Consider the following 21,964-nt stretch of genomic DNA (forward strand, 5'->3'; position numbering starts at 1 on the left):
CGGAAAAAATTTCTAAAATACCCCGACCCACCCACCCCCCCAATAAAAAACGTACCTTCCCTAAGCTTGGTTAATAAGATGTTTATTATATGACAAACAAGAACAATTTAATTCGTTTAATGTAACTGGTTTGTACTAGCTGACATTTTGCTTATGAACTGCGATGAGCTGAATTTAATTCTGCCAAAGTTTGCTCGTCCTCTACTTTTTATCCTCATTAGGCTTTTGGCACTTCTATGAATATTATTAGAAGAAATAGTCAATGATTTTGCATTTTAGTTTTTTTTCACTACATTTCCGGTCTAGATGGGAAAATCTAGACCGTTTCAATATCGACTTCAGCCAGTCAAATTCGTGAGTTTGGTAGTTCCCAGTCCTTGTGAGACAGGGCCATATAATAATAGCTACTTATTAACCTCGATCGTTCAGTCTCTACGGGAAAATCTCACACGGCAAGGCCGAGGTTTGAGATTTCTCCGTTAAACGGAACTTTCGAGTTATATGGCTTTTTGCTTTGTTTTTGCATGCCCGTAATCGGTCTGTGGGCATTACTGGAGAATACCCTAGAATTAGCCAATCAGAGCGCGCGTCATATCGGCTATAAACACAAGCCATATAGTAACATTTGTTAAAATCTTTGAAGGTCTGTAGGTAGTGTAATCAAACTGTTTAAGTTGGGGATCAACAAGTGGATATTTTAGGAAGGAACTAGCGGCGAATAGGTGACAATCTTATTTCAAGCATCTATCCAATCAAATCACGCCTCCAGAACAGCCTTTTCCTCGGCCAAAGGCCCTACCGGCTAAGCAGGGATAGACGATTTTGAGGACGAAAGTGAGTCTCGCTGCCCGTCATCAAGCCCCGCACTTTGTTTCCTGCCATGCAACGACGCTTATGCACGAGAACGCTCTGGGTACGAGTTGAGGACAAAGAGGGGCTATTTCGGGCCTCGAGGCCGGGGTCAAGTTAGACTTTCATTAAAACCAGGACTTTTATTTGTGATCTGACACAACTTTATTAATTTTTTTGGAAGACTTTTGTAATTTTACATAACGTCAGTATAAAAAATCTAATATTTTCTGAGAACGTAGTATGCAATTCAGATACTTTCATGCGTTTCAAAATATAGCACAAACTCTCCTCGAGCCTTAATTTTCTATATACATAAAATCAGTTTAACGACTTACAATAATGTACAAACATATTACTTTTACTTATTCAACGCATGTTAAATTTAATTTAAAGTCTTTAAATATTGTTGATGGGTGCATTTCGCTGGGAGCTAGTCACCAATCAACCAATTCTATTTCACTCCTAAAGTCAGCCTTAAAACATTTAATAGACATCCTTCTCAGCTACCTTCTGTTATTGGCTAAAGGTAATATTTAAAGCAGGCTCGAGAAGCTAAGTATAAACTGGACTACCGCTGAAACCAGTTCAGTAATTGAAATTAAACTGAATTCTGAATACAACAACTTAATACGAGAAAAACTTATGCTTTGATAAAACAAATTCAAGCATTTCCTTTCTATTCAGTCTAGCCCCATGTGGTCAACTACGTTGCTAGCAGGGTCCTCAAGTCAAGATAGGCTCCTGTTTTTCATTGCGTTTCGACTCCATAATCACTCTCAAGAAAATCAACTTGATCACTTGACTTTCTTTGGCTAAATGACAAAAGAATTACTCAATTGAGTCTGCCACTGTCGGTGAAAATTTATGGTAAGGGCAAGCTTCTCTTGACTAGTGACACCTTGTGCAACGTACATGACCATAAAAGCCATCCTGGCACATTTAACATGTGCAGATAATAAATTAAGTACGGGAGACTCCGACTCTTTAGGTACTACAGTGAAACCCCAATTTGATGAACATCTGGTTAAAAGGAACAGACATACAAGACAGAAAAATGGATGACTGACCTGTGGAACCGGCCACTGATATAGTCATGAACTGGTCTTTCAGAAACACAATGAACATTTTATAATTATTTGAGCAGTGGTTAACGAAAGTAATGGCTTTGGCTTCTCAAACATTCACAGTTCACTGGATTGAGGTTGCATGGTACTAAAAGGACTTGCTAAAACTTCCTTTCTTGATTTTGACCTGCCTGGTTTTAATTAACACCAAGAACTACTGTCTTAATAGTGATATTAAGGTTACAGGAAATCCATACTGTTAAATTGCAATATTCAACCCTTTACACTGTAAATTCCCACGGAACAAAACTTCTACTAAAAGCCTACAATGCGTATGAACACATATTTGTCACACCGACATGAGAATTGGAACAAGATCTAACAAACTCAGTATGATGTAAACAAAATTGTAACTCCATCCTTTTAATTTTTTTGCTCCCATGACCTATGGCTCATGGGATGTCCTCGTGTAAATTTTGCAAACATTTGCCATCAAATATATTATTGTAAGAAATATTCATTTCACTGTTTTTGACTGGGAGAGTGATTTCAAAAAGGCCAGCCCAACAAACTGTCGGTCACATCCACAAGCTTATGTTGAGAAAAAAAAAAGGTTTGAAACACTACGTACAGTACTGCCGAGTAGTTTTTTTTTTTTGAATGAAAAGAAGAAAAAACAAGAAAGAGATATGAATGTGTTTTACTATAAGAAAACACAAAATCAAACAAAACCCCTCCTGGATTCAAATGAAACTGAAAAACAAAATAAAACAAAACTAAGTCTATAATACAAACTTATTCTCTGTGATACAGAGTTGAATCTGGTCGTGACGCTTGATTTCTCATCTTTTCCAGAAAATATATAACAATCTGCAATCAAGGCTTTCCTCATTTTAACAAGTTCAGAAACTATAAGTCACCCTACAGCAGCAACGACCCATTCTACATTTATTTTAAAAATGAATTAAATTTCATAAATAACACTTTGCATAATGTTTGACAAATATATACCCTCAAGTGAAAACATTATATACTGGAATGCAAAATAGATAATTCTATGACATAACATTCAAAGGTGCATATTTAAAGACGTAACATATTTATTAGAAATCGGTTCAGTTTGTTATTTTGTTCTTTTTTTGAAACACTTAATTCTTATAAATTCTCCTTCTTCTTCTCCAAGAAGACACGAAAAGCTTCCTGTTCCAGTTTTGTAAAAAAATGTTTCTTGAGATTTCTCATACAAGGTGTTTATTTTAACTTTGCTATGACAGTAAAAACACTTTAATAAATTCTACATAGCACAAGGAAAGCCTTCATGCATAGCCCCCGTTACAATTTCAAATTTTGTTTTTTAATTTTTTTTTTTTTACCATCAATTAAGCCATCTGCTATTTCAACCAAAACGACAGTCAACTTAAATAGAAAAGACAGACTTTCATGGCAATAAAAAGATTAAGGCTATTATTTTCCACCACCTGTGTGAAATAAAATTACCAACAAACCCAAAGAAAGATAAAAGATGATAGTAAAATGAAGCCTAGTAAATATTTCAAATAAATACTGTCAATACTTATTTTCATCAAACACATATTAGCATGTACCTTAAGCAAAAAACACAAGACAGTCACTAGCACTTTGAAAATTATAACACAAATATACATTGTTTACACTGCTATTGTCAGTATAATGTTAACAAACAACAAAATAATTGACTCTCTGATGTTTAAATACTAAACAAAGAGCAGAATATGATCACACTTAAGGTCTAATCAGTGTGTAAACCATACAATGTACTAACTACACAGTATTACAATTAATTAATTTACAATTATTTTACAATGGTTTGCATGCTTAAATACAACTATCCTCCTGTGGATACAAAGCTTTTTCTCAAAAAGGTGAAAGATTAAATTTTTAAATTAATTATTTCTTAACTCTTGAAACACAAATTGTCAAATGCCTTACAAGAAAGGAGAATGGCAAAATGGAGGAGAAATTTCCATCTAATAGAAATTGTACATCATTTTCTTGTTCATTAAAAAATACTATGGTACATACTGCTTTTTTTTCTTTTGAAAACTATAATTTAAATTTTTCTTGAATTGATTCCTGTTTCAATGCCCCCTAAAAGACTATAGTAATATTTTTCATGATGTAAATGCATGTTTGAAATATCATATGACAATTTAGAGTGTAGTATTCCTGGAAGAGAAAAAGCGAATCATGGTTCTCCAAACCTCTGCAGTCTTTTCAACTTTGTCATGAGCTCCTACCCTTTTTGCTCTTTGGTGATTTTCCATGTTTCTGTTTGGCAGGACTCTTTGATCTGCTGTTTGTGTGACTTTTGCAGTTGTTGTTGTTGTTGTTGTTTTGATTGCTGTTGTTATTGTTCTTTTTATGGATCAAAACAGCTGCAGGAGAAGAGCTTTGTTTTCCTATGCCATTGTCTTTGCTCAGGTGGCTAGAAGTCATCAAATCCAACTTTGGTGAACTAGCAACCACCGTATTCTAAATTCCAACAAAAAGTAAACATGGAAATTAAACATATTTAAACCTTGAGATTGTCAAGTTGAGAAATAAGAATATTTCTTTTTTAACTTTGTCATCAACAGCAAATGGATAAAAACAGTATTCTGGAAAATTGTATTCCAAAGTGGAATCTGATATTGTCAAACACCTATCAATGAGTGAAAATACTTTGTTGAAAAATTGTTATCCTGGATTGGCTGAATGCTGAATAATAGTTTTAATGAGATTTGTTCAGAAACAGTTGTGATGTTCTCTAGCTCCTGTTGTACTTCATTCAGTCACAACATAAGCACTTCTCAGTGCTGCTAGAATTGTTACTTCAGAATGATAATTCTTATTCCACTCATGGAAATGGAATTCTCAAACTCGTTAATAAATCATTAAGTCTACATGAAAGAAATCATAAGGCTTTAGTGTGAGAGTGTTTCGATACCTGATCTTCATTAGCACACTTTTTGACAATTTAATTCCTCTGTTTTCTCCTCTAGTTTCAATTAGGAAGATGCATCAAACACTCAAGACAGTGTTTCACCCCATCTCCAAACACCTTTAAGGTCATGAAAATTCTATGCTGTACATCATATTTTCAACTACCTTCTCTGTGTTTGGAAATCTAGCAAAACACTCTCTGATTATTACTCCCCAACATATAATTACTTGAGAAAGATGAAGTGTTCATGGCATCACCAGGAGGGTTCCCACTTACACAGAGTCGCTACATTATTTTGTCAAGCTAAAACTGTATGGCCAACATTATCAAAGTAGTGATTTAACCAGAAGTCTGGTATTTTCAGACTTTAACTCAGATCTTTCCAGGGTTACTCATTTCCCTACCACTAGTCAAGGGGAACAAAGAAATTGGGTACAAGGGGGGCTTATCCTTGGGTTTTTATGGTATCTTGTTGAAATATGAAATCTATTCTTAATGATCAATCACTTACACATTTTGCAACCTTAAAGATTTTCTGTTGCAACTTACATTGTTATTTGTTGTCGAGGTCTTATGTTCATCAGCCTTTTTTTGCACACCACTACTTGTCGGTCCCAAAACTGACACAGTTTTAGACTTTGATGAAAAGTCAAGTACTGAGGTCTTTGTTGTTGTCACCAGGGTTTGTTTTGATGAAGAAATCAACGACTGTTTTATCACCCCTGAATAAGAGGTAACTGGTGATGAAGAACTTGTGCCACCAGAGTTCTCAGCTGAAGGTTTTGGAGTTGAAGAAGATTTAACATTACCTGCACTGTTAAGAGTTTTTGTTTTGCTAGTCATCTTTTTCTTTGCTATGTTGTCCTGGGCAAGTGAATCTGCTAGTTTCCGAACAGAGGTTGCTGTCCACACCGAGTTTGTGTTCAGTTTCATTTCAATTCCCCCAGCAAGAGCATAAAGGCTGTCAGCACTTGGATGTCTGACCAATGGCTCTCGCTCTTTCTCTGAAATCATGTTGTTTACCGAGACATATGTTTCAACATGTGATTGTGATCTTCCTAGAGGCCATGTGGCACTTTTGTTGCAGACATCTTGTGATGCTACTCCTTGAGTCTTAAAAACACCAGGTTGAATGTGTCTGTTTGCTATACTAGCATATGTTGGAGCTGACTGGCTAACTTGAGTTATTAATGGAGCACTGTATGCTGACCACACACTGGCTACCCAATCACGATATTCAACTACGTTATCTGTCAAGCGCACAATCCGGCTGAGGTAATCACCTGTTTCCTCTTCACTCTTCTCTAGATTTCTGTCAAACAAAGAGCATCAGTTAAACAGTCAGAAGAGGTCCAATTATAGACACTAAAGGTAAAAGGCAACCAAAATACCCATAAGAGTAATACAGAAAGCTCTAGCAAGCTTAAAACTGGGATGTCTTTTTGAACCAAAACAGATCCCGTGTTACAAAAAACATGACATTCCCCACGCTATATGCAGTACACTTTGAACCAAAACCAGATTACATGTGCTATGCTTATAACTCAACTTACGTCAGTCATTATTTAGGTTTCAAAAGGTTGAATGCAAACAAACGAAACAATTTCTGTTGTTCAGACAATCTTCTGTAAAACTCAAAGAAATGATCAAATACAAGTTTCCTTTTCCATATTCTGTTGTATTAGCCCTTTCTCACTATCCAAATGTATTTTGTTTTGTGATTTCCAGTGTGATGCCTCTGTTATTGATTTTTTTTCCTCCAAGCATTCATCTGTTTACATTCTGTGAAATAAAAATTTGAGGAAGGAAAGTTCCCAACCTCCCAAAATCTTTCTAGCAAAGAGGTGATTTTAACTCATGGTGAACTAAGGTCACATGGAGAGGTCTCAGTCTGCTCACATACAAAACCAAAACAACCCCTAACCATACTCAGCCCTAGGCCATCCTGGTTAGTAATTACTACTTATTATATGGCTGTGTCTCACAAGGACTGGTAACTACCAAATTCACAAATTTGATTGGCTGAAATCTATATTAAAAGCAGTCTAGATTTTCCCATCTCGACTGGGATCTAGACCAGTAATGTTTTGCGGTGAAAAAATTGCAAACTAAAATGCAAAAATATTGACTATTTTGTTCTAAGAATATTTATTTATTGAAGTACCAAAAAGCCTGATGAGAAAAAAAGTAAAGACGATGAGCAAACTTTGGCAGAATTAAGTTCAGCTCATCGCTGTTCACAAGCAAAATGTCAGTTAACTACAAACCAGTTACATTAAACGAATTAAATTTTTCCTGTTTGCCATATAACAAACATCTTATTAAGGTTACTTCCCACCTTTGCGGGTGCCCTTCAGGAAAAAATTTGTACATGCACCAGTTTCAATAAAACCTAAACAAACTATATATCACTAGAAAGCTTAATAAATGTAGTTTTTGAGAAAAATATAATTTAAGTGACTTTTTCTTTTGGGAAGTGTCAGCAGCCAGTAAACCATGAAACGACCGAGAGTTGTTCTTGTGAGTTAATCGGGTATCAAATGCCGCGGCACGAGCAAAATGGCTGCACAGTCTTATTCAACTGGCATCAATCAACAAAACAGTGTCAGGCTTTTTCGATATTCTGATTGGTTAACAAGATATCCTAGTCCAAAGTTGAAGAAGCTAAAAACATACGAGACGCGTTACGTAAATTGTTGTCACGGGAAAAAAGATTTCAAATATGATAATTTCCTGACACTGTTTTGTTTGTTATTATCTGTGGAATGCTTTGGCCAAATTTTACAAAAATCCGTGAAATCTACATACCCTATTAATTCGCTCAAAGTCGACACATTCTACGAGAAATCAAACGCGAGATTTTCGCTCAAAAAGGTTTGTAAACAACTCGCGCCACCCCAGGAGATTATGTCACCTCTTGAAACTGCAAGCCAATGGCGTAACAGGACCTCCTGGTGTCAACTACAATGGGTTAGAATTTCTCGGGAAAAGTGTTGCATTACAGTCACGTTTTCGATCTTTTGACCGGCAAGACGAAAGAAAAGCAATCCTGGTAATGGGTAAAGTTGCCAAAGGCAAGGTGAAATCCCGCGTCAAGAAACAAAATGCATCAACCGAAGAAGAATCAATTGAATCGAGCGAGAACATTCGGGCTGCTCTAATATCCGAAATGAGGTCTTTGGGGTAGGTTGTGTTTTGTTGATTTATAAATTATTTGAAGTCAAAGGAAAGCACAAAGGCGACAAAGGTGCTTGGCCAAACCAAGAGCCTTTGTTGCTTTCTGCGAGGCTTTTTTTTCCTTTCTTCCCCAAAACCTTTCCTTTTTCTCTTCTTTGGCCCTGGTTTTTTCATTGATTTTACCCAAGGACTTCTTTCTGTTTTAGATTTCTCCATGAAACTTGAATGCGCAATGCACAAAGAAAATATGCAAATCACATGAAATAAGAACCCGCTTCCCGCGAAATTTCCTCCGAGACGTCACCTACTTATGAGATTTTGACACCTTCATTATTCATTAACTTTTATTGGAAAACAAATTTTGTTGAATAACGTCAGCGATTTTTGAGATTTTTAAGTTTTTTTTTCTGTAAATGTTAGATAAAATGATAAACTTCAATTTAGGCAAATAAAAGAAAAAATGATTTTTTTCACTCTTGAAGGTGGGAAGTAACTTTACTGAACTTAGTTGGTCTGTATGGGAGAATCTTGACCTCGGTCGTGGTTACAGACACAATCTTGGTCAAGATTCTCCCATACAGACCTCCTGCTCGGTTAATAAGAGCTAACTGCAGGTCCTATTACAGATATGCAATTTGCCACTTTAGAAACAAGAAGAAATCAGTCGCTTGTGGGATCATTACTGGGAACTTAATAGCTTCTTGTCTTTTGTTTTGTCCCAGGTAAAGGTCTCACAAGCCACTGCAAGATGAGACCTGCTCCAGTTTCCTTCTTGTTTCTGAAGTGGCAAACTGCCAGTTAAGGGGTTAATAGAATGGAAAACATTAACTAAGAAAAACTTGTTAGTTCTCCGCTAGCTTCATATAAACTTCTCAATAAATCTCAGTCTCTACATATGCGTTTAACTCTTGCCATGGTTTTCACTTTCTTACCTGTCATGGGTATTAGAAAAATCCTTCAAAACAGCTTTGCTCAAGGTTTGATAGGCAAATTCAAATGCTTGTTTGACATCCATAAATTTATAGGAACTCTTACCTATGTAGTTACCTGCCACAAGAACACAAAAAGATACATGAATTTCATAAAATTACTGTTGGCAACTGAAACAACCTTAGCAAATCCAAGTAATGACTGGCATAACATTAATTTATATCAATTATTTTGTACCTCTGCAGGCATTGGAAAGCTGACAGGGTGTATTTGCTTTTTGAATGAATTCTACTTTAAACAGAACCACGCACAGCAGAAAACCCTTTATGTAGAGTTTATACTCTTATGTCTGCTTAATACAGAAAATGAATTATACATTGTGTCAAATGCCATTTAAAGGAATGTTGGGTATTGTAGGATTACTCTCAGAAACTATATCATTGTATTTACAGTCAAACATGTATAAAGTGGACACCCTTGGGACCCTCCACTTAAAGTGCCACTAACCCCAAAAATTTTTTTCGCTAATATAAATTTCCTTTTTCTCCTGATCACCACTGCGAAAAAATTATCGTTTTAGCTATTTTCGTTAATTTCCTATGAATTTTCAAAGTTTGCAAATTTGCCCTTTTCCATGTTCATGACTGAGGAATAGCGGAGAATGGGACGAGCTGGCCTTTGACGTCACTTCGGGAATAAGAATATTTTGTTTCTGAGAAGAATGTATGGGAACATGCGATAGTGTGTGTCAAAATCGTTGCAGAATGCAAGGAAGATATGTTGTTGGAGGCTGTAGCAATACAGGATGCGTAGAATAGAGTATTCCTCTTCATTCAATACCTCTATCTCGATGAAACTCTGCCAGAAACGAGAAAAAGACCAAAGAAGTGGGCTGATCTGTGCAAAGCTAACGCCGGGGAGCCGTTGAAGATTTCTTCGAACTCGGGTTCGCCGCTACTGTAAAAACCTAGAGATTTTCATGGCCTGTATATTCTTCTCTATCTCTTGTGGAACGCTTAAAATTGTCTAGGTACTGCATAAGACACGAATTTGGGATAAGCTGGGAGCCATCTGACTATTTCGAGCGCAAATGATCCTCCGATGTGAGTCCCAGATGAAACTATAGGTGACGAAATTACACGGTAAATTAAACACATCGCGTTTTGAAATAGAGACTTGACTTGTCTAAATGAATAGTAAACTAAACCTACGTTCTACAACGACGCGAAGAAGATTGTTGAGGCTTCAAACTGGTGAACTAGCTATGTACTTGTGATTTTAATAAAAACACATGCACGCCGGAGGTCGCCTGTAATCTGGCTGTGTTTCTCAATGGCCATTCCGAATACAAAATTGTTTTACTCTTGGAGTTTCATCTTCGAGGAACAAAATACATCTAAATTACAAACTTAGAATGGATCAAGCATTTATAAATATATGAGGAAAGTGAAACAAACGATTGAGATTCGACCCTATAGCTACCGATGGAGATTGTTGTGCTGAAAAGAGAATGCGCTTATCAGTCAACCGAAACGCAAACTAATAAGTCGAGGACTCCCAGGTTATTAGCGTGCGTAAAATGGACATTTCATTCTAAATAACAGTGAAGTAGAAATGTATTCATTGAACTGAAAGTATACTGAATCTCTTTTCAAGATCTTGTCGAAGGATTTTCCATGATTTCACTAGTTCGGAATATGCAAATTTGTGTAGCTCGTGTTCGTACACAGTAATTGAATGTGCATATTCTACGGTCGGGCGACAATAACGAAGCGAAAAGTTACCTCACCCTTGAATATTGTTTGCTGATATCTCTGCTTATCTCTTATGTTAAAACTATTTTCAATCAGTGATCTGGAGAAGTAGGCAGGAGTGGATTATGACTGCATCACATTTTAACTTGTATTTCAGGGGAAATTAATATTTGAATGTAAAAGTGTTTTGTCACTCCGAAATTTGCACGTTCCGTAAAGTCAAATTACCAACTCTTCGTGTTCATTGGCATCTCTATAACCCTTTAAGAGCTGTAAGCTAACTCTTCAGTCATTGTTTGTACCTCTATAACCCAAATGGACTGGCAAATTGTCGATCCCGGCCTTAATATAATTATACAACGCGGCGATCTCGACTAGCGACCCGCACTTCGAAATGGAAAAAAAATATGTACTTCACAGCCGTCCAAATCGTAGCTAGACTCCGAATTGTAATGCTAGATGATACAGTTCTTTCACTTAAAGTTCTTGTCCAGTTTTGATAAAATATGAATCACAAATACCCCGAAAATGTTCTGACTGCCCTCGAAGCTCAGTCAAAAGTCTCTTGAGTGTTTTAGCCCGGTTCCCGAAGTGATGTCACTAGTAGCTTGACCCAGATCCCGCTTTGCGTCGTCGTGAACATAGAAATTACATGTTTAAACGCTTGTAGAAATGCAGGGATTTTATCAATCGGGATAATTTTTCACTGAAGTAATCAGGGAAACTAGTAGATTTTATTAAAGGAAAAAAATGTTTTGGGGTTAGTGGCACTTTAATACAGGGTGTCTGCTGAAAACAGGTTCCCTCAGTATTTGTTGTAAAAGAGTCATAGTAATATTCCTTATTAAAAAAAGGCCTTGAAAGGGTCAAATACCATTCCTGCAAACGTAGAAGAACTACATGTATGGAATACCGTATTTCTAGAAAAAGATCGCTATCCTTTGTTCTCAAGTAAGGTTCTGAATGGTTAACTATTTTCCAAGTGACTTCGTTCAAATAGTCGCATGTATTATGTATAAAAATTATTTTGTTTTGTTAGTTTGGTCATGTGACCCTTATGTATACTCTGTTTAACTATAATCTATATAAAATAGTTTGATCAATATTATTATAAAACAAATACAGTCAAACCTGCATTAAGCGGACCCCATATTAAGGGGACACCTTCTATTAAGCGGACTGCAGCACAAGTCCCCTTTTTCTCCCCCCAGATTTACTGTAAAAAAGGCCTGAATTCAACGGACACCTCTATTAAGCAGACACAGACATCTCAAAATTTAACTTTTATGGTCCCTTCTATTGTTAAAAACCTGTATTAAACGGACATTGGAAAAATGATACATGTTGTTCAGCCATGTTTTCATAGATTGGCCATTCAGAGGGGAGTAGAAATACTCCTAGTCGCTTCATGCTACAGAAACCAGGATAACATCTGGCCTGATAGGCCACTCGGTTCTTATGCAGACTTGAACTACCAAAACTTTTAAAGAGCAAACATTTCAGTGTGTAACTTGGTATAATGAGAAGAGAATGTTCTATTCGTAACATGTTAAGAAGGATTACTCTGTACCTGGAGTGAAGGGATCTTCAATGCACAACAGAGCACATGATGGACTGAAGACATCACCCATACTAAGCAAGACCTAAAGAGCACATAGACATTGAACATAATGACTAGATCAATGGTAAGTATAACTAGCAAGACAAAAGACCCAATACTTAATATATTTTCAGCAAGAACAAAGACTTACATAGAAGGTTTCTCATATTGCTGTGTCAACTACTTTTTCATTGATACTAAAACTTCCTTCCGTTTAGAGCAGCAAGAAACACACAAAACACGTTAGTTCTCAGAGAAATCACACAGTTCTCAAAGAGACTGGTAACACAACCCTGTGAATTGACAGGCTAACTCACCAGAATCAAATTTTGGTATAGAGCAGTTTTCAATTGAGTGTTGTAAAACCAAAACCAAAGTAATCACTCTAGCCAATCACAAAGGACACAGACAATACAGTGAATGAATCAACACTTGAATTATATGTAGCTGAGGCAATGTGTGGGAAAATGTATACAAATGTGTCATAACTGGTTTTGGTTTTACTTCTGATTGGATGAAAAAGTGACGTGAGTTTTCTAAGCCAATAATGTAGTGTACATATAGTAAACTTGTAAGGTAAGGTAAGGTAAAGGTAAAGTCTGCATGCGAGCCAAGTGGCCCATCAGGCCGGAGCTTATCCCGGTTTCTGTAGCATGAAGCGACTAGGAGTATTTTTACTCCCCCCTGGATGGGATGCTAGTCCATCGCAGGGTTACCCCCAGCATTGAGTTTGCCGGTACCCATTTATACACCTGGGTGGAGAGAGGCACTGCGAAAGTAAAGTGTCTTGCCCAAGAACACAACACAATGTCCCCGGCCAGGGCTCGAACCCGGACTGCTCGATCCAGAGACGAGCGCACTAACCATGAGGCCACCGCGCCTCCCACCGCGCCTCCCTCCCATAGTAAACTTGTACAAAACCAATAACTTTTTCACACTCAAATGAAAACTGCTCTTATTCAAAATGCTCTCTATAAATAGTTGGAACCCACCTCTTGCTTACTGAAGTATGTCCCACCACCTTTTACTCGGATGCCAACATTTGTGTAGTTAAAGTTACGCCCATAGAGTTCAAAAAACTCAATGAGAAGAACCCCCAGGTTGTGTTTCATTGTTCTACCCTCATTCCGAGGGTGATGCTGTAGAAAATCAAAAAAGATGTTCAAATAACTCTTAACACAGCTTGCTAATGTTTGGATCTGATACAATTCACAGTCTTGCCCCTAAATTCATCATGTCGTACAAGTCAACTGGATATAATCCATACAATCTTCATGTGTTGTGACTAAAAATGTACAAAAGCACCACTGGCATGACATGCCATGTAGAAACATGGCTGGATAGTAATGAGAATTGCTACACCCAAGATTGCATCTAGCCAATCAGGTTTTGATATCAAGTGGCATCAAGTCTCTGACCTGGTAAGGCTGGATTTACGGCCAAATTTAGATACAATACAAACCTAATTGCCACCTGATAAGCCGCTGATCAAACTAGTCTTAAGTGCATTGTTCTTACTTTAGTGAAATGCCCTCAAGTCAAAAATAGCCACACTTGACCAAAATTGCCTGATATGCCACTAAAGCAACACAAAAGCATACCAGAAAGGTAAGGTAAGCTACATGTATAAAGACTGAACAACGTGATTTTTTCTGTAAGGAAGCAACAGGAGTTTGGTAGTTTATCAATAATATCTCCAAGTTAACAATTTTTTTTCCTCACAACATTTCTGCTTGACAAAGTACTGTTACTGTGGGGAGATAGTAGATAATGATTAACCACACCTGTAGAAAGCTGATGGCCATCAGGATAAGGCTGTATGAACTAATACCACCAGTGAACACTTCGTTAAGTTCTCGCGTCAGGAGCAACTGTTTCAAAACTAACACCAGAGGAGGCAAGCAAGGGAAAAGTTCTATTTGGTCCTGAAAAATGAAAAAAAACAAACCATATCTATAGTGTTGCTGGATTGACCATCCCAACAGACCTTATGGAAAATTTAGATACCCAGAGAACCAATCATACTGCTCCTGTTAACACAGATTAGTTTCCTCAATAAATAAAACAACTCAAAACAAACAATAATTATCAAAATTAGCAGTTGCTCTAAAAAAAACAAAAAGGTTCAATACTGGGCAACAGTTATTTATCAAAACTAAGAGCCTGGGGGAGACAATCTGACCAAACACAGAAAACAAATTAATCAAAAACAACACCTGACTTTTATGACTGTTCTGTTGTTGATTGTTTGTGATGTGCTTATTGCTTGTGATGACATAAAGTTAATTGAATATTAATCAAATTGCCTGTGTCCCTGTCTTTGATAACTGTACATAAGATGTATAATTTACCTATGAAAACAGAGGACACAAAGACAAAGTTTCAGACTCGGAAATATACATACAAAAAATGAAAAATCTAAATTTTTTTTCCATGACTGACGTCGCTCATGATTGCTTATAACACAATAAACATTCCAGATATATTTTAAATGTTCACGGTTTTCTGAGTTAGACTGTAACTACTTTGATGTTAGAGTTTATTTCCAAGTAATTCACAAATACAACTACCTTATTTTTTTATTTGAAATATTATGTCTAAGTAACTATTCCAGTCCAACGAATATATTTTATTTCTGACTACCAAGGACTCACCAGGGCAACCAACTTCATAGGTTTAGTTGCCTGACATTTGAAATAAGGACAAACAATATAATTAAATATATTTTTCATTTTGCCCACTGTTGCAAATAACAATTTAAGTCATGGAAAGTGAATTCTAAAGTTTCTACCAAATTGTCCAATTCCTCAGACTTATGGAGTGTATGTCAAGGTTTAAATTGCTTTGGAAGAGATCTTTCAGTTTAATTTTTTTCCTTTGTTTCCTATTGCCGCAATGAATATGAGACAAAGGAACATGTAAATGAAATCTCTTTCCCCCCAAAACAAAGAAAAACTGAACTGCAACACTGTATGCTGCCCTAACTCACAATTCAGTAACAGTTAAAACAAAAAGTAGCAAAGGTTTTCCTCTTAAAAATAGCAGTTTGACTATTTGTGCCCAAGTTTTAATATGGACTCTCATGCAAATCAAAAATGATTGTCTGATTATCTAACTTAGAGATGTCAAAATAAGTTGAGCACTCTTTCCTTTGCAAGCGGTACAGTAAGTTCCATGACTATGTTTAATTTGTGATTAAAAATTAGAATGTACATGTAGGTTACAGGTAACAGATTAAGTAACGCCGCTTATCATTTTTCAACAAAGAAACAACACTGGTATACGATCTATGAATATTATAACACCTCAGCCACTTAACTTAAAATAAATATTGAAAATTCTGTTTATGTCAGACAATACTGTTCCACAATAATTATGGAAAGGTGATGATAAAAAAATAGAGCAATAAAGATTGTGTAATAAAAGCTACTATTTTATGCCAAACTAACGAATTTCAACTGTATGACTAATGTCTTTTTTTCTTTTAAGAAATAATGGCAATGCTAATCACTAAGGGCAAACCACAACACTATGTCACACATTTGCATAAATTTACATCAACTGAAATTTATTGTTCCTAAACATGATAAAATTATTCACACAAGTTTATTCACACCTGTACCTACTATCTGGTAGCATATATGCACAAGTAAATCATCGACATGCTTTAAATACATACCAGGAAAGCATCTGAATAGACTATTACCTTGACAAATTCTGCAGCTTTTAAGCCCGCTGGAACATTAAAGCTGATATCCACTTTGATGTTAGTTTTTTGGTCTGTGAGTTTTATTATTGGAACCTGTGTAAAGGGAAAACACGACAAATGTCTTTTAAGTGCAGGTGTTTCATAACAACAATAGTGAATACTAAAACTTCAACATTTTAGTAATGAAGAAAATAACCATAGCTACCGGTACCACAGTTGGTGCTTTTTACAAAGAATGAATTTTCCACTGGAACAAAACAATTTATATCTTTTGAACACCATTAATTTGAAATTAGGGGTTAATGTTATCCAATGTATAAGTATATTTTCTATCAAAATAGAATTGGGGTACGCCTTCATATTTTATTGGTGACAGTAGGAAGTGCACCAAAATGCTGGGAGGAGAAGTACAGGAAAACCGTCATATAGTAAGAGTACAATATTTATTGTGAAAGCAAATCTGAGCTACATTGCATGGATATTAGAAGGTGGGAAATAGATAATAGAGTAATAAAGCATTAGCCTTAAAAAGGTCATGTGGAGTACCAAAGGAAGTAAAAAAAAATATTTGACCTTGGTGGGATTTGAACCAATGACTTGTGGATTAAATCATCATTACTCTACCAACTGGACTGCGAGGTCAGCAGAGGTAGCAGGTCGTGGGTCAATACAGAGGTGATTCATGGCAAGGTAGACATTAGCAGAGGTAATCATATGGATGAAATTTTCAGCATTTACAAGTTATGAGTGATATTGGACAATTCTCTCAAAATTACATAAGTTATCATGAGTAGTGTAAATCTGAAACCCATCCTTCATTGCCCAAGCTTTGATACGGGTACTCATTTACTATTTGTGACTAAGAAAATTAAGTACAATAACATTCACTTTCACTGCAGTGCAAACTAATAATTAGAGATAAAATAACCTACTCTCAACCAGTAACACTGAAGTAATTTTCCAGTCATACAATAAAGGGTGCAATTTCAAATAGAGAGTAGCTTACTGATGATCTGCTCCCACCTGCCCTCGTAGTTAGGTCAACATATCAACAATGGTCTAATCCAGAGGTGGTGTGTTCAAATCCCAATGATGGCAAAGAATTTTCTTGACCTTGATGACTGGCCCCAAGCGAAATAGTGAGTTTTGTTTCCCAAGACCCTCAATGTTCCACGAGGCGAGGCTAGGGGGAACATTGAGGTCAAAGGGAAACAAAACTCACTGTTTCCCTTGGGGCCAGTCATTTAGTGTTTTGTTATACCTCCCAACTCAAAAATAGAAAAAACTGCGAAGAAACTGTTTACTTGATGCCAGCTGGTTCACAGATTTGCTGTGGTTTCAAAGAGCACGTCCTGATCACATGCAAGTTGAAAGTTCAAGTTGTTGCTTCCCTAGGGAGTTAGTGAGTTTTGTTTGCCCTAGGAAGTTAGTGAGTTTTGACCCATGACACGTTCTCCTCCAATCAGAAAACGTATTTGAGTTGGGAGGTTTAACAATAACAGTTAATGGTTCAACAAACACTTTTTGAAACATGACTGCAACTGGAATAGTCTCATTCCAAAAAAGTTGTCACTGTGTTCCTTTGCCTCCTCAAGATTATTGAAACTCCACGAGAAACACTTGAAAATGAAATTTAAATGCCATTTGAAGGTTTGGTGGCTTTTATCCTCCACTTTGTAGGTTTTGTTATGTTAAACATGACCTACGTTTGGCTCTCATTACAACAGTCTTATAACCTGGCTATGGGAAGTTTTTATTAGGCTCCTTTACATTATTTTCATGCTTGTCACATTAACATGACTTGATCACAAGACATTCAAACAAACCAACACCTACCTTGAGATGTGAATACAGTCCACTTAAACCAAAAGACGTATTCAGGATTTAAAAACAAATTATTGCGTCTTGTATTTGTTTGCTTACGCATATGATGGAAGCTATGCAGCTAACATTAAACGCAGTCTAGTATTCCTTCTCTTCTCATAGACAGTTATTCCTCTTTTAAGGAGACAGGAAATGAAAAGCAATCAGACATTTTGCAGTCAAAACCTATTATAGTTTTAGTTTCTGAGAAATGCCAAAGGGCACATCGTCTGACAAATACAGCGACAAAAATATATTCAAATTTCGCTGAGGGACGAACCCGCAATAAATTAGCATACCGAGAATGAGTTAGTGTGTAGCTATCAATAAAGCAATCATTCGACAAGTATTTTCGCGCCCAATGTCCACAGTTTTATGACTGTTTTGAGTGCTAACACTTCCTCTATTTCACATCTTTATTAAGAAAATTATCTCTGTCACGCTACCCGTTAAATGCAAACAGCTGTCCGCTGTGAAATAAGCAGTAAAAAGCTTTAAAACGTCTGCCTCTTAGTGCAGTGAAGAGAGAGGATGTAGAGAATTTTAAAAGACAAACATGAAGCTTTTTACCAAAGTACATTTTAGAAGATTAACGTATTCTAATCGCATACAAGAACACACAACAGCCTGAGATGAATATAAAATAAAGACTCAAGTCATTTTTTTCTTACCGATGCTTTGTCCAAGACCTTGATCGAGGAGACTTCTGCGATCTTGTTTGCAGTGAGCGCTTGTTCCAGCGTCCATAATGGTGGTCTCTCCCAGTTTCCAAACACTACAATATCTATGTCGCTGAGGGCAGAAATGAAATTCAATGAACAAAAACAAGGTGCCATTGAATAGTGTGACACAAAGACTATTCGAGGGTGCTTACGTTCAAAATAGAACGACTGCTCCCTCGGTCTCGGGTTGCATTATGTGTACACCCTTATTCGTTATTTTGATCACCACAAAACGATTCATTGAAGTGAAAAGTACATGTTCAACTTTTGTTTTAAATACTTTTAGCCCATAAAACACCACAAATCGTTTGCGTTAGATTGTTAACCCAACGACAACAAGATCCAGCCAAGCGAAATAAAATAAAGTACGAAACACTAACGGCACAAATACAATCAAACACCTTTTGTCAATGCATACAAACGACTTGGTCTGTCTTCGCAAGAGAACTCGACTACTCTCACCTGGTTGGTAGATAGAGCCCCGTCCGAAAGCTTCCGTACACTTCCACCTGAAATGTAATACAAGGAATAATAAGTCGTTACTTTCTTGACTCTTCAGCTTATGTTTAAATAATTTCTTTTGAACTATTATAAGAATTCAAAGAAAAAGCCCTTGGTATAGTTTCTCCTCGTACGTACTTCAGCTGTAGGCCAGAGTCGTAAAATGACTTCTTGAACCCTCGCTATCACTTCTTGTCGCATAGCATGTTCAGCCGTTCGTGGTTTCATAAAATTGTAGAAGTCCAATATTTCCTCGTGAAGCCTTAACAAACGAAAGAAGAAGCGATTAGCTTTAACGCTTGAGGGTTGTCGCGTTTCCACAATAATCAATACTCTCACTAAACTTACCCAACTGGCCCGTCTGGGTAGCTTTTATCCTTGGACCGCCATGGGGTTTGATTCTCAAACCTTTTCTTCTTACTGGCATGATTCTTATCCGAATTTATCATGTTATTCAGTACGGTACTCTCCACTACTTCGTTTAAAGTATTTTTGCGATTTAAAGGGATGAATTCCCCTCCACGAAGATTTTCGACCAAATTCGCCGTTGGTGAGGTGACATCCTCCAACACGTTGCTCCATTTATCACAAGCTGGACCCTTTTGCTCTGGTTGAATCCAGCCAATTCTGGGATCCATCATCAGTGAACAAAACATTGATTCCTTGAAAAACGCTGGCTTTTTCTTCCAATTCTTTTACAGGTAGTATTCACTTCAGCCGTCTTCGCTTCCTTCCTCCCACCAGTAGTCAAGGCAAGTACGGTTTTGTAATAATTATGCACATGTCATTATTTCGACCAATCAGCCGTTCAGTCATGCTGAGCCCGCGTACTTCCTTGGAATAAAATCAGCGTGCTACCGTAGAAAATTAGTATGAATTAACAATTTCAGTATTACCTTTATAAGCCTTTCCTCAACAACTTGACTAACCTATTTACTTAAATAGCTGATTAAAAAGTTTTGAACGGAAACCAGGATTGAAATTAATTTCTAAAGATTCTCACTCGCTGTCACGCTTATCAGAAAAGATGTCAACCATCCCACTCACTCCCTATGAATTGTTCTGCGCCGGAAAATATATTATATAGAACATCGTCAGCATGACCCAGTCTTTTCACATTTATAAATTGTTATAAACTTGCCCGTCAACAAGAGTCAGAGCTTTATTTAGATGCTTTCATTTTGGGTTCAGCTTTTGAATATTATAAAAGACTTGTATCAGTCTCTTTATCAGGAACTGTCAGATTGTGTCTCAAGGCCCACTATTTCCTTTTTTCCCGTTTTGTTTCTACGGTTTGATTCAAAATAACAAAGCAATATCGCTGAAATGTTTAATTAAGTAACACAATAGCAAAAAAACAGTAGCAGAGCTAAAGCCCTGTCGTCAGCGCGAGACGAAACGAGCAATATGTTTGGGAACGGGTCATTCCATAAATGTGCCCTATAAATCAATTAAATTTATAGAAAAAATATTAAAATTTTCAATATAATTGGGGCACTGCAGATAGGGAAGATTTCTTGTCAAAATAATTCACAATATTGCTGGGTTGGTAAACTTTTATGTATATTTGCTTTTAGGAGAGAAGTTTGTGTAGACAAGTCTCTAGAAGAGTAATATATCACATGTAAAGCATTTTTTTCGGCCTAAAGATTCTTCATAATTACGTAGGCAGAAAGCAGAAAGACGCGAACAATGCAAACTTGGCAAGTTTAATTCATCAATCTTTTCCTAACCCTGTGGTACTTAAGATTCTTTGCATTCTGATTGTGTGCTTCTTACAGCCAATCGGATATACTCCATTAATCTGGATAAAAATCAGTAGTTCAGTGAAGTTTGGCACGTTTCGTTGGGAAAGCCATTTTGTTCGCTTCGTGTTATTTCATTGGCTTCCGTTTTAATTACACTCTCAGCAACCGACATTGAGACTCCGAAATTTTCACGCTTTGCTCCCAGTCGTGCTTGAAGATACAAGAGAAATATCCAGTTATCAATTTGTAAACCTTTGATTTTCAGAAATTAAGATTTAATTGTTTTTTCGTTCTACGTATTTTAATTTTTCAGGGACTGACTATAAAAAAATCTCGTCCACGTCTTTCTATTATCTTTGGGGTTTCTGCTGTTAGGGAACGCGATTGCCAAATTTTAAGAATAAAAGGCGAATATGTGTTAAGATCATTAAGATAACTAAAAGGTAATCTCATGTAAAGAACGTCACGCCTCATCGTTATTAACGAGAATGTCGGTCTCTCGCGTGTGTCGAACAATGAAATCAGTTGTACCCAATTAGATCTCTTTATCATCACATCCCTTCCATTTCTCACCTCCTGCAGTTTGTTTTCGTCCATAAACAGCAGCATTGACTGTTTTATCTTTACTTCATTAGGATGACAATCAGTTTTAAAATAAGTTTATTCTCTCCCCTTTTACTGCCTGACTTTGATCACCACACGGAATAAATTAGTTTGGCCCCGTACAAGACTAGTTCTTCTACTTGTCGAAATATTGGTTACGGAAGTTGCTCTAGAGCGTTACCTTGTATTAGCTTTGTATTTCAAATCGATTGGACTGGAGTACGTTTAAGCGTAATACAGGCAAAAAACGATACCACATTTCAGGCCTCATTAAAATTAGTAGAACTGGATTCCATTTAAAGATTTGACAAGGGTTACAAATTTGCTAATGCTGATGCGAAAAAAATAGTCCCTTGTAAACAAAGTATCCAATGCCAAGCCAAAGTGAAAACATGCCCTATTTCACACCAAAATGGTGAAAATCTGTGCCCCTTTTAGACGAAAACCGCTCAAAAATCAGGGGCTGCACATACCCTTTA

At 36.7% G+C, this 21,964-nt stretch overlaps 1 protein-coding gene across 1 annotated transcript; it reads right to left on the reverse strand.

Annotated features, from left to right (window-relative positions):
• Positions 1-990: 990 nt before the first annotated feature.
• Positions 991-19,913, reverse strand: LOC110068225 (terminal nucleotidyltransferase 4B-like). The gene is made up of 11 exons (XM_020775607.2): positions 19,483-19,913; positions 19,273-19,396; positions 19,096-19,142; positions 18,583-18,703; positions 16,046-16,141; positions 14,124-14,264; positions 13,332-13,478; positions 12,310-12,382; positions 8,988-9,102; positions 5,428-6,190; positions 991-4,427 (listed from the first exon to the last, which is right to left on the reverse strand). Exons 1-11 carry the CDS (start codon positions 19,788-19,790, stop codon positions 4,179-4,181), a joined length of 2,184 nt encoding a protein of 727 aa, XP_020631266.2. The 5' UTR covers positions 19,791-19,913; the 3' UTR covers positions 991-4,178.
• Positions 19,914-21,964: the final 2,051 nt, after the last annotated feature.

The sequence above is a fragment of the Orbicella faveolata genome, unplaced genomic scaffold (assembly GCF_042242905.1).
Source record: "Orbicella faveolata isolate gen_17 unplaced genomic scaffold, um_ofav_v1 contig_3, whole genome shotgun sequence".
Taxonomy (NCBI): Eukaryota; Metazoa; Cnidaria; class Anthozoa; order Scleractinia; family Merulinidae; genus Orbicella; species Orbicella faveolata.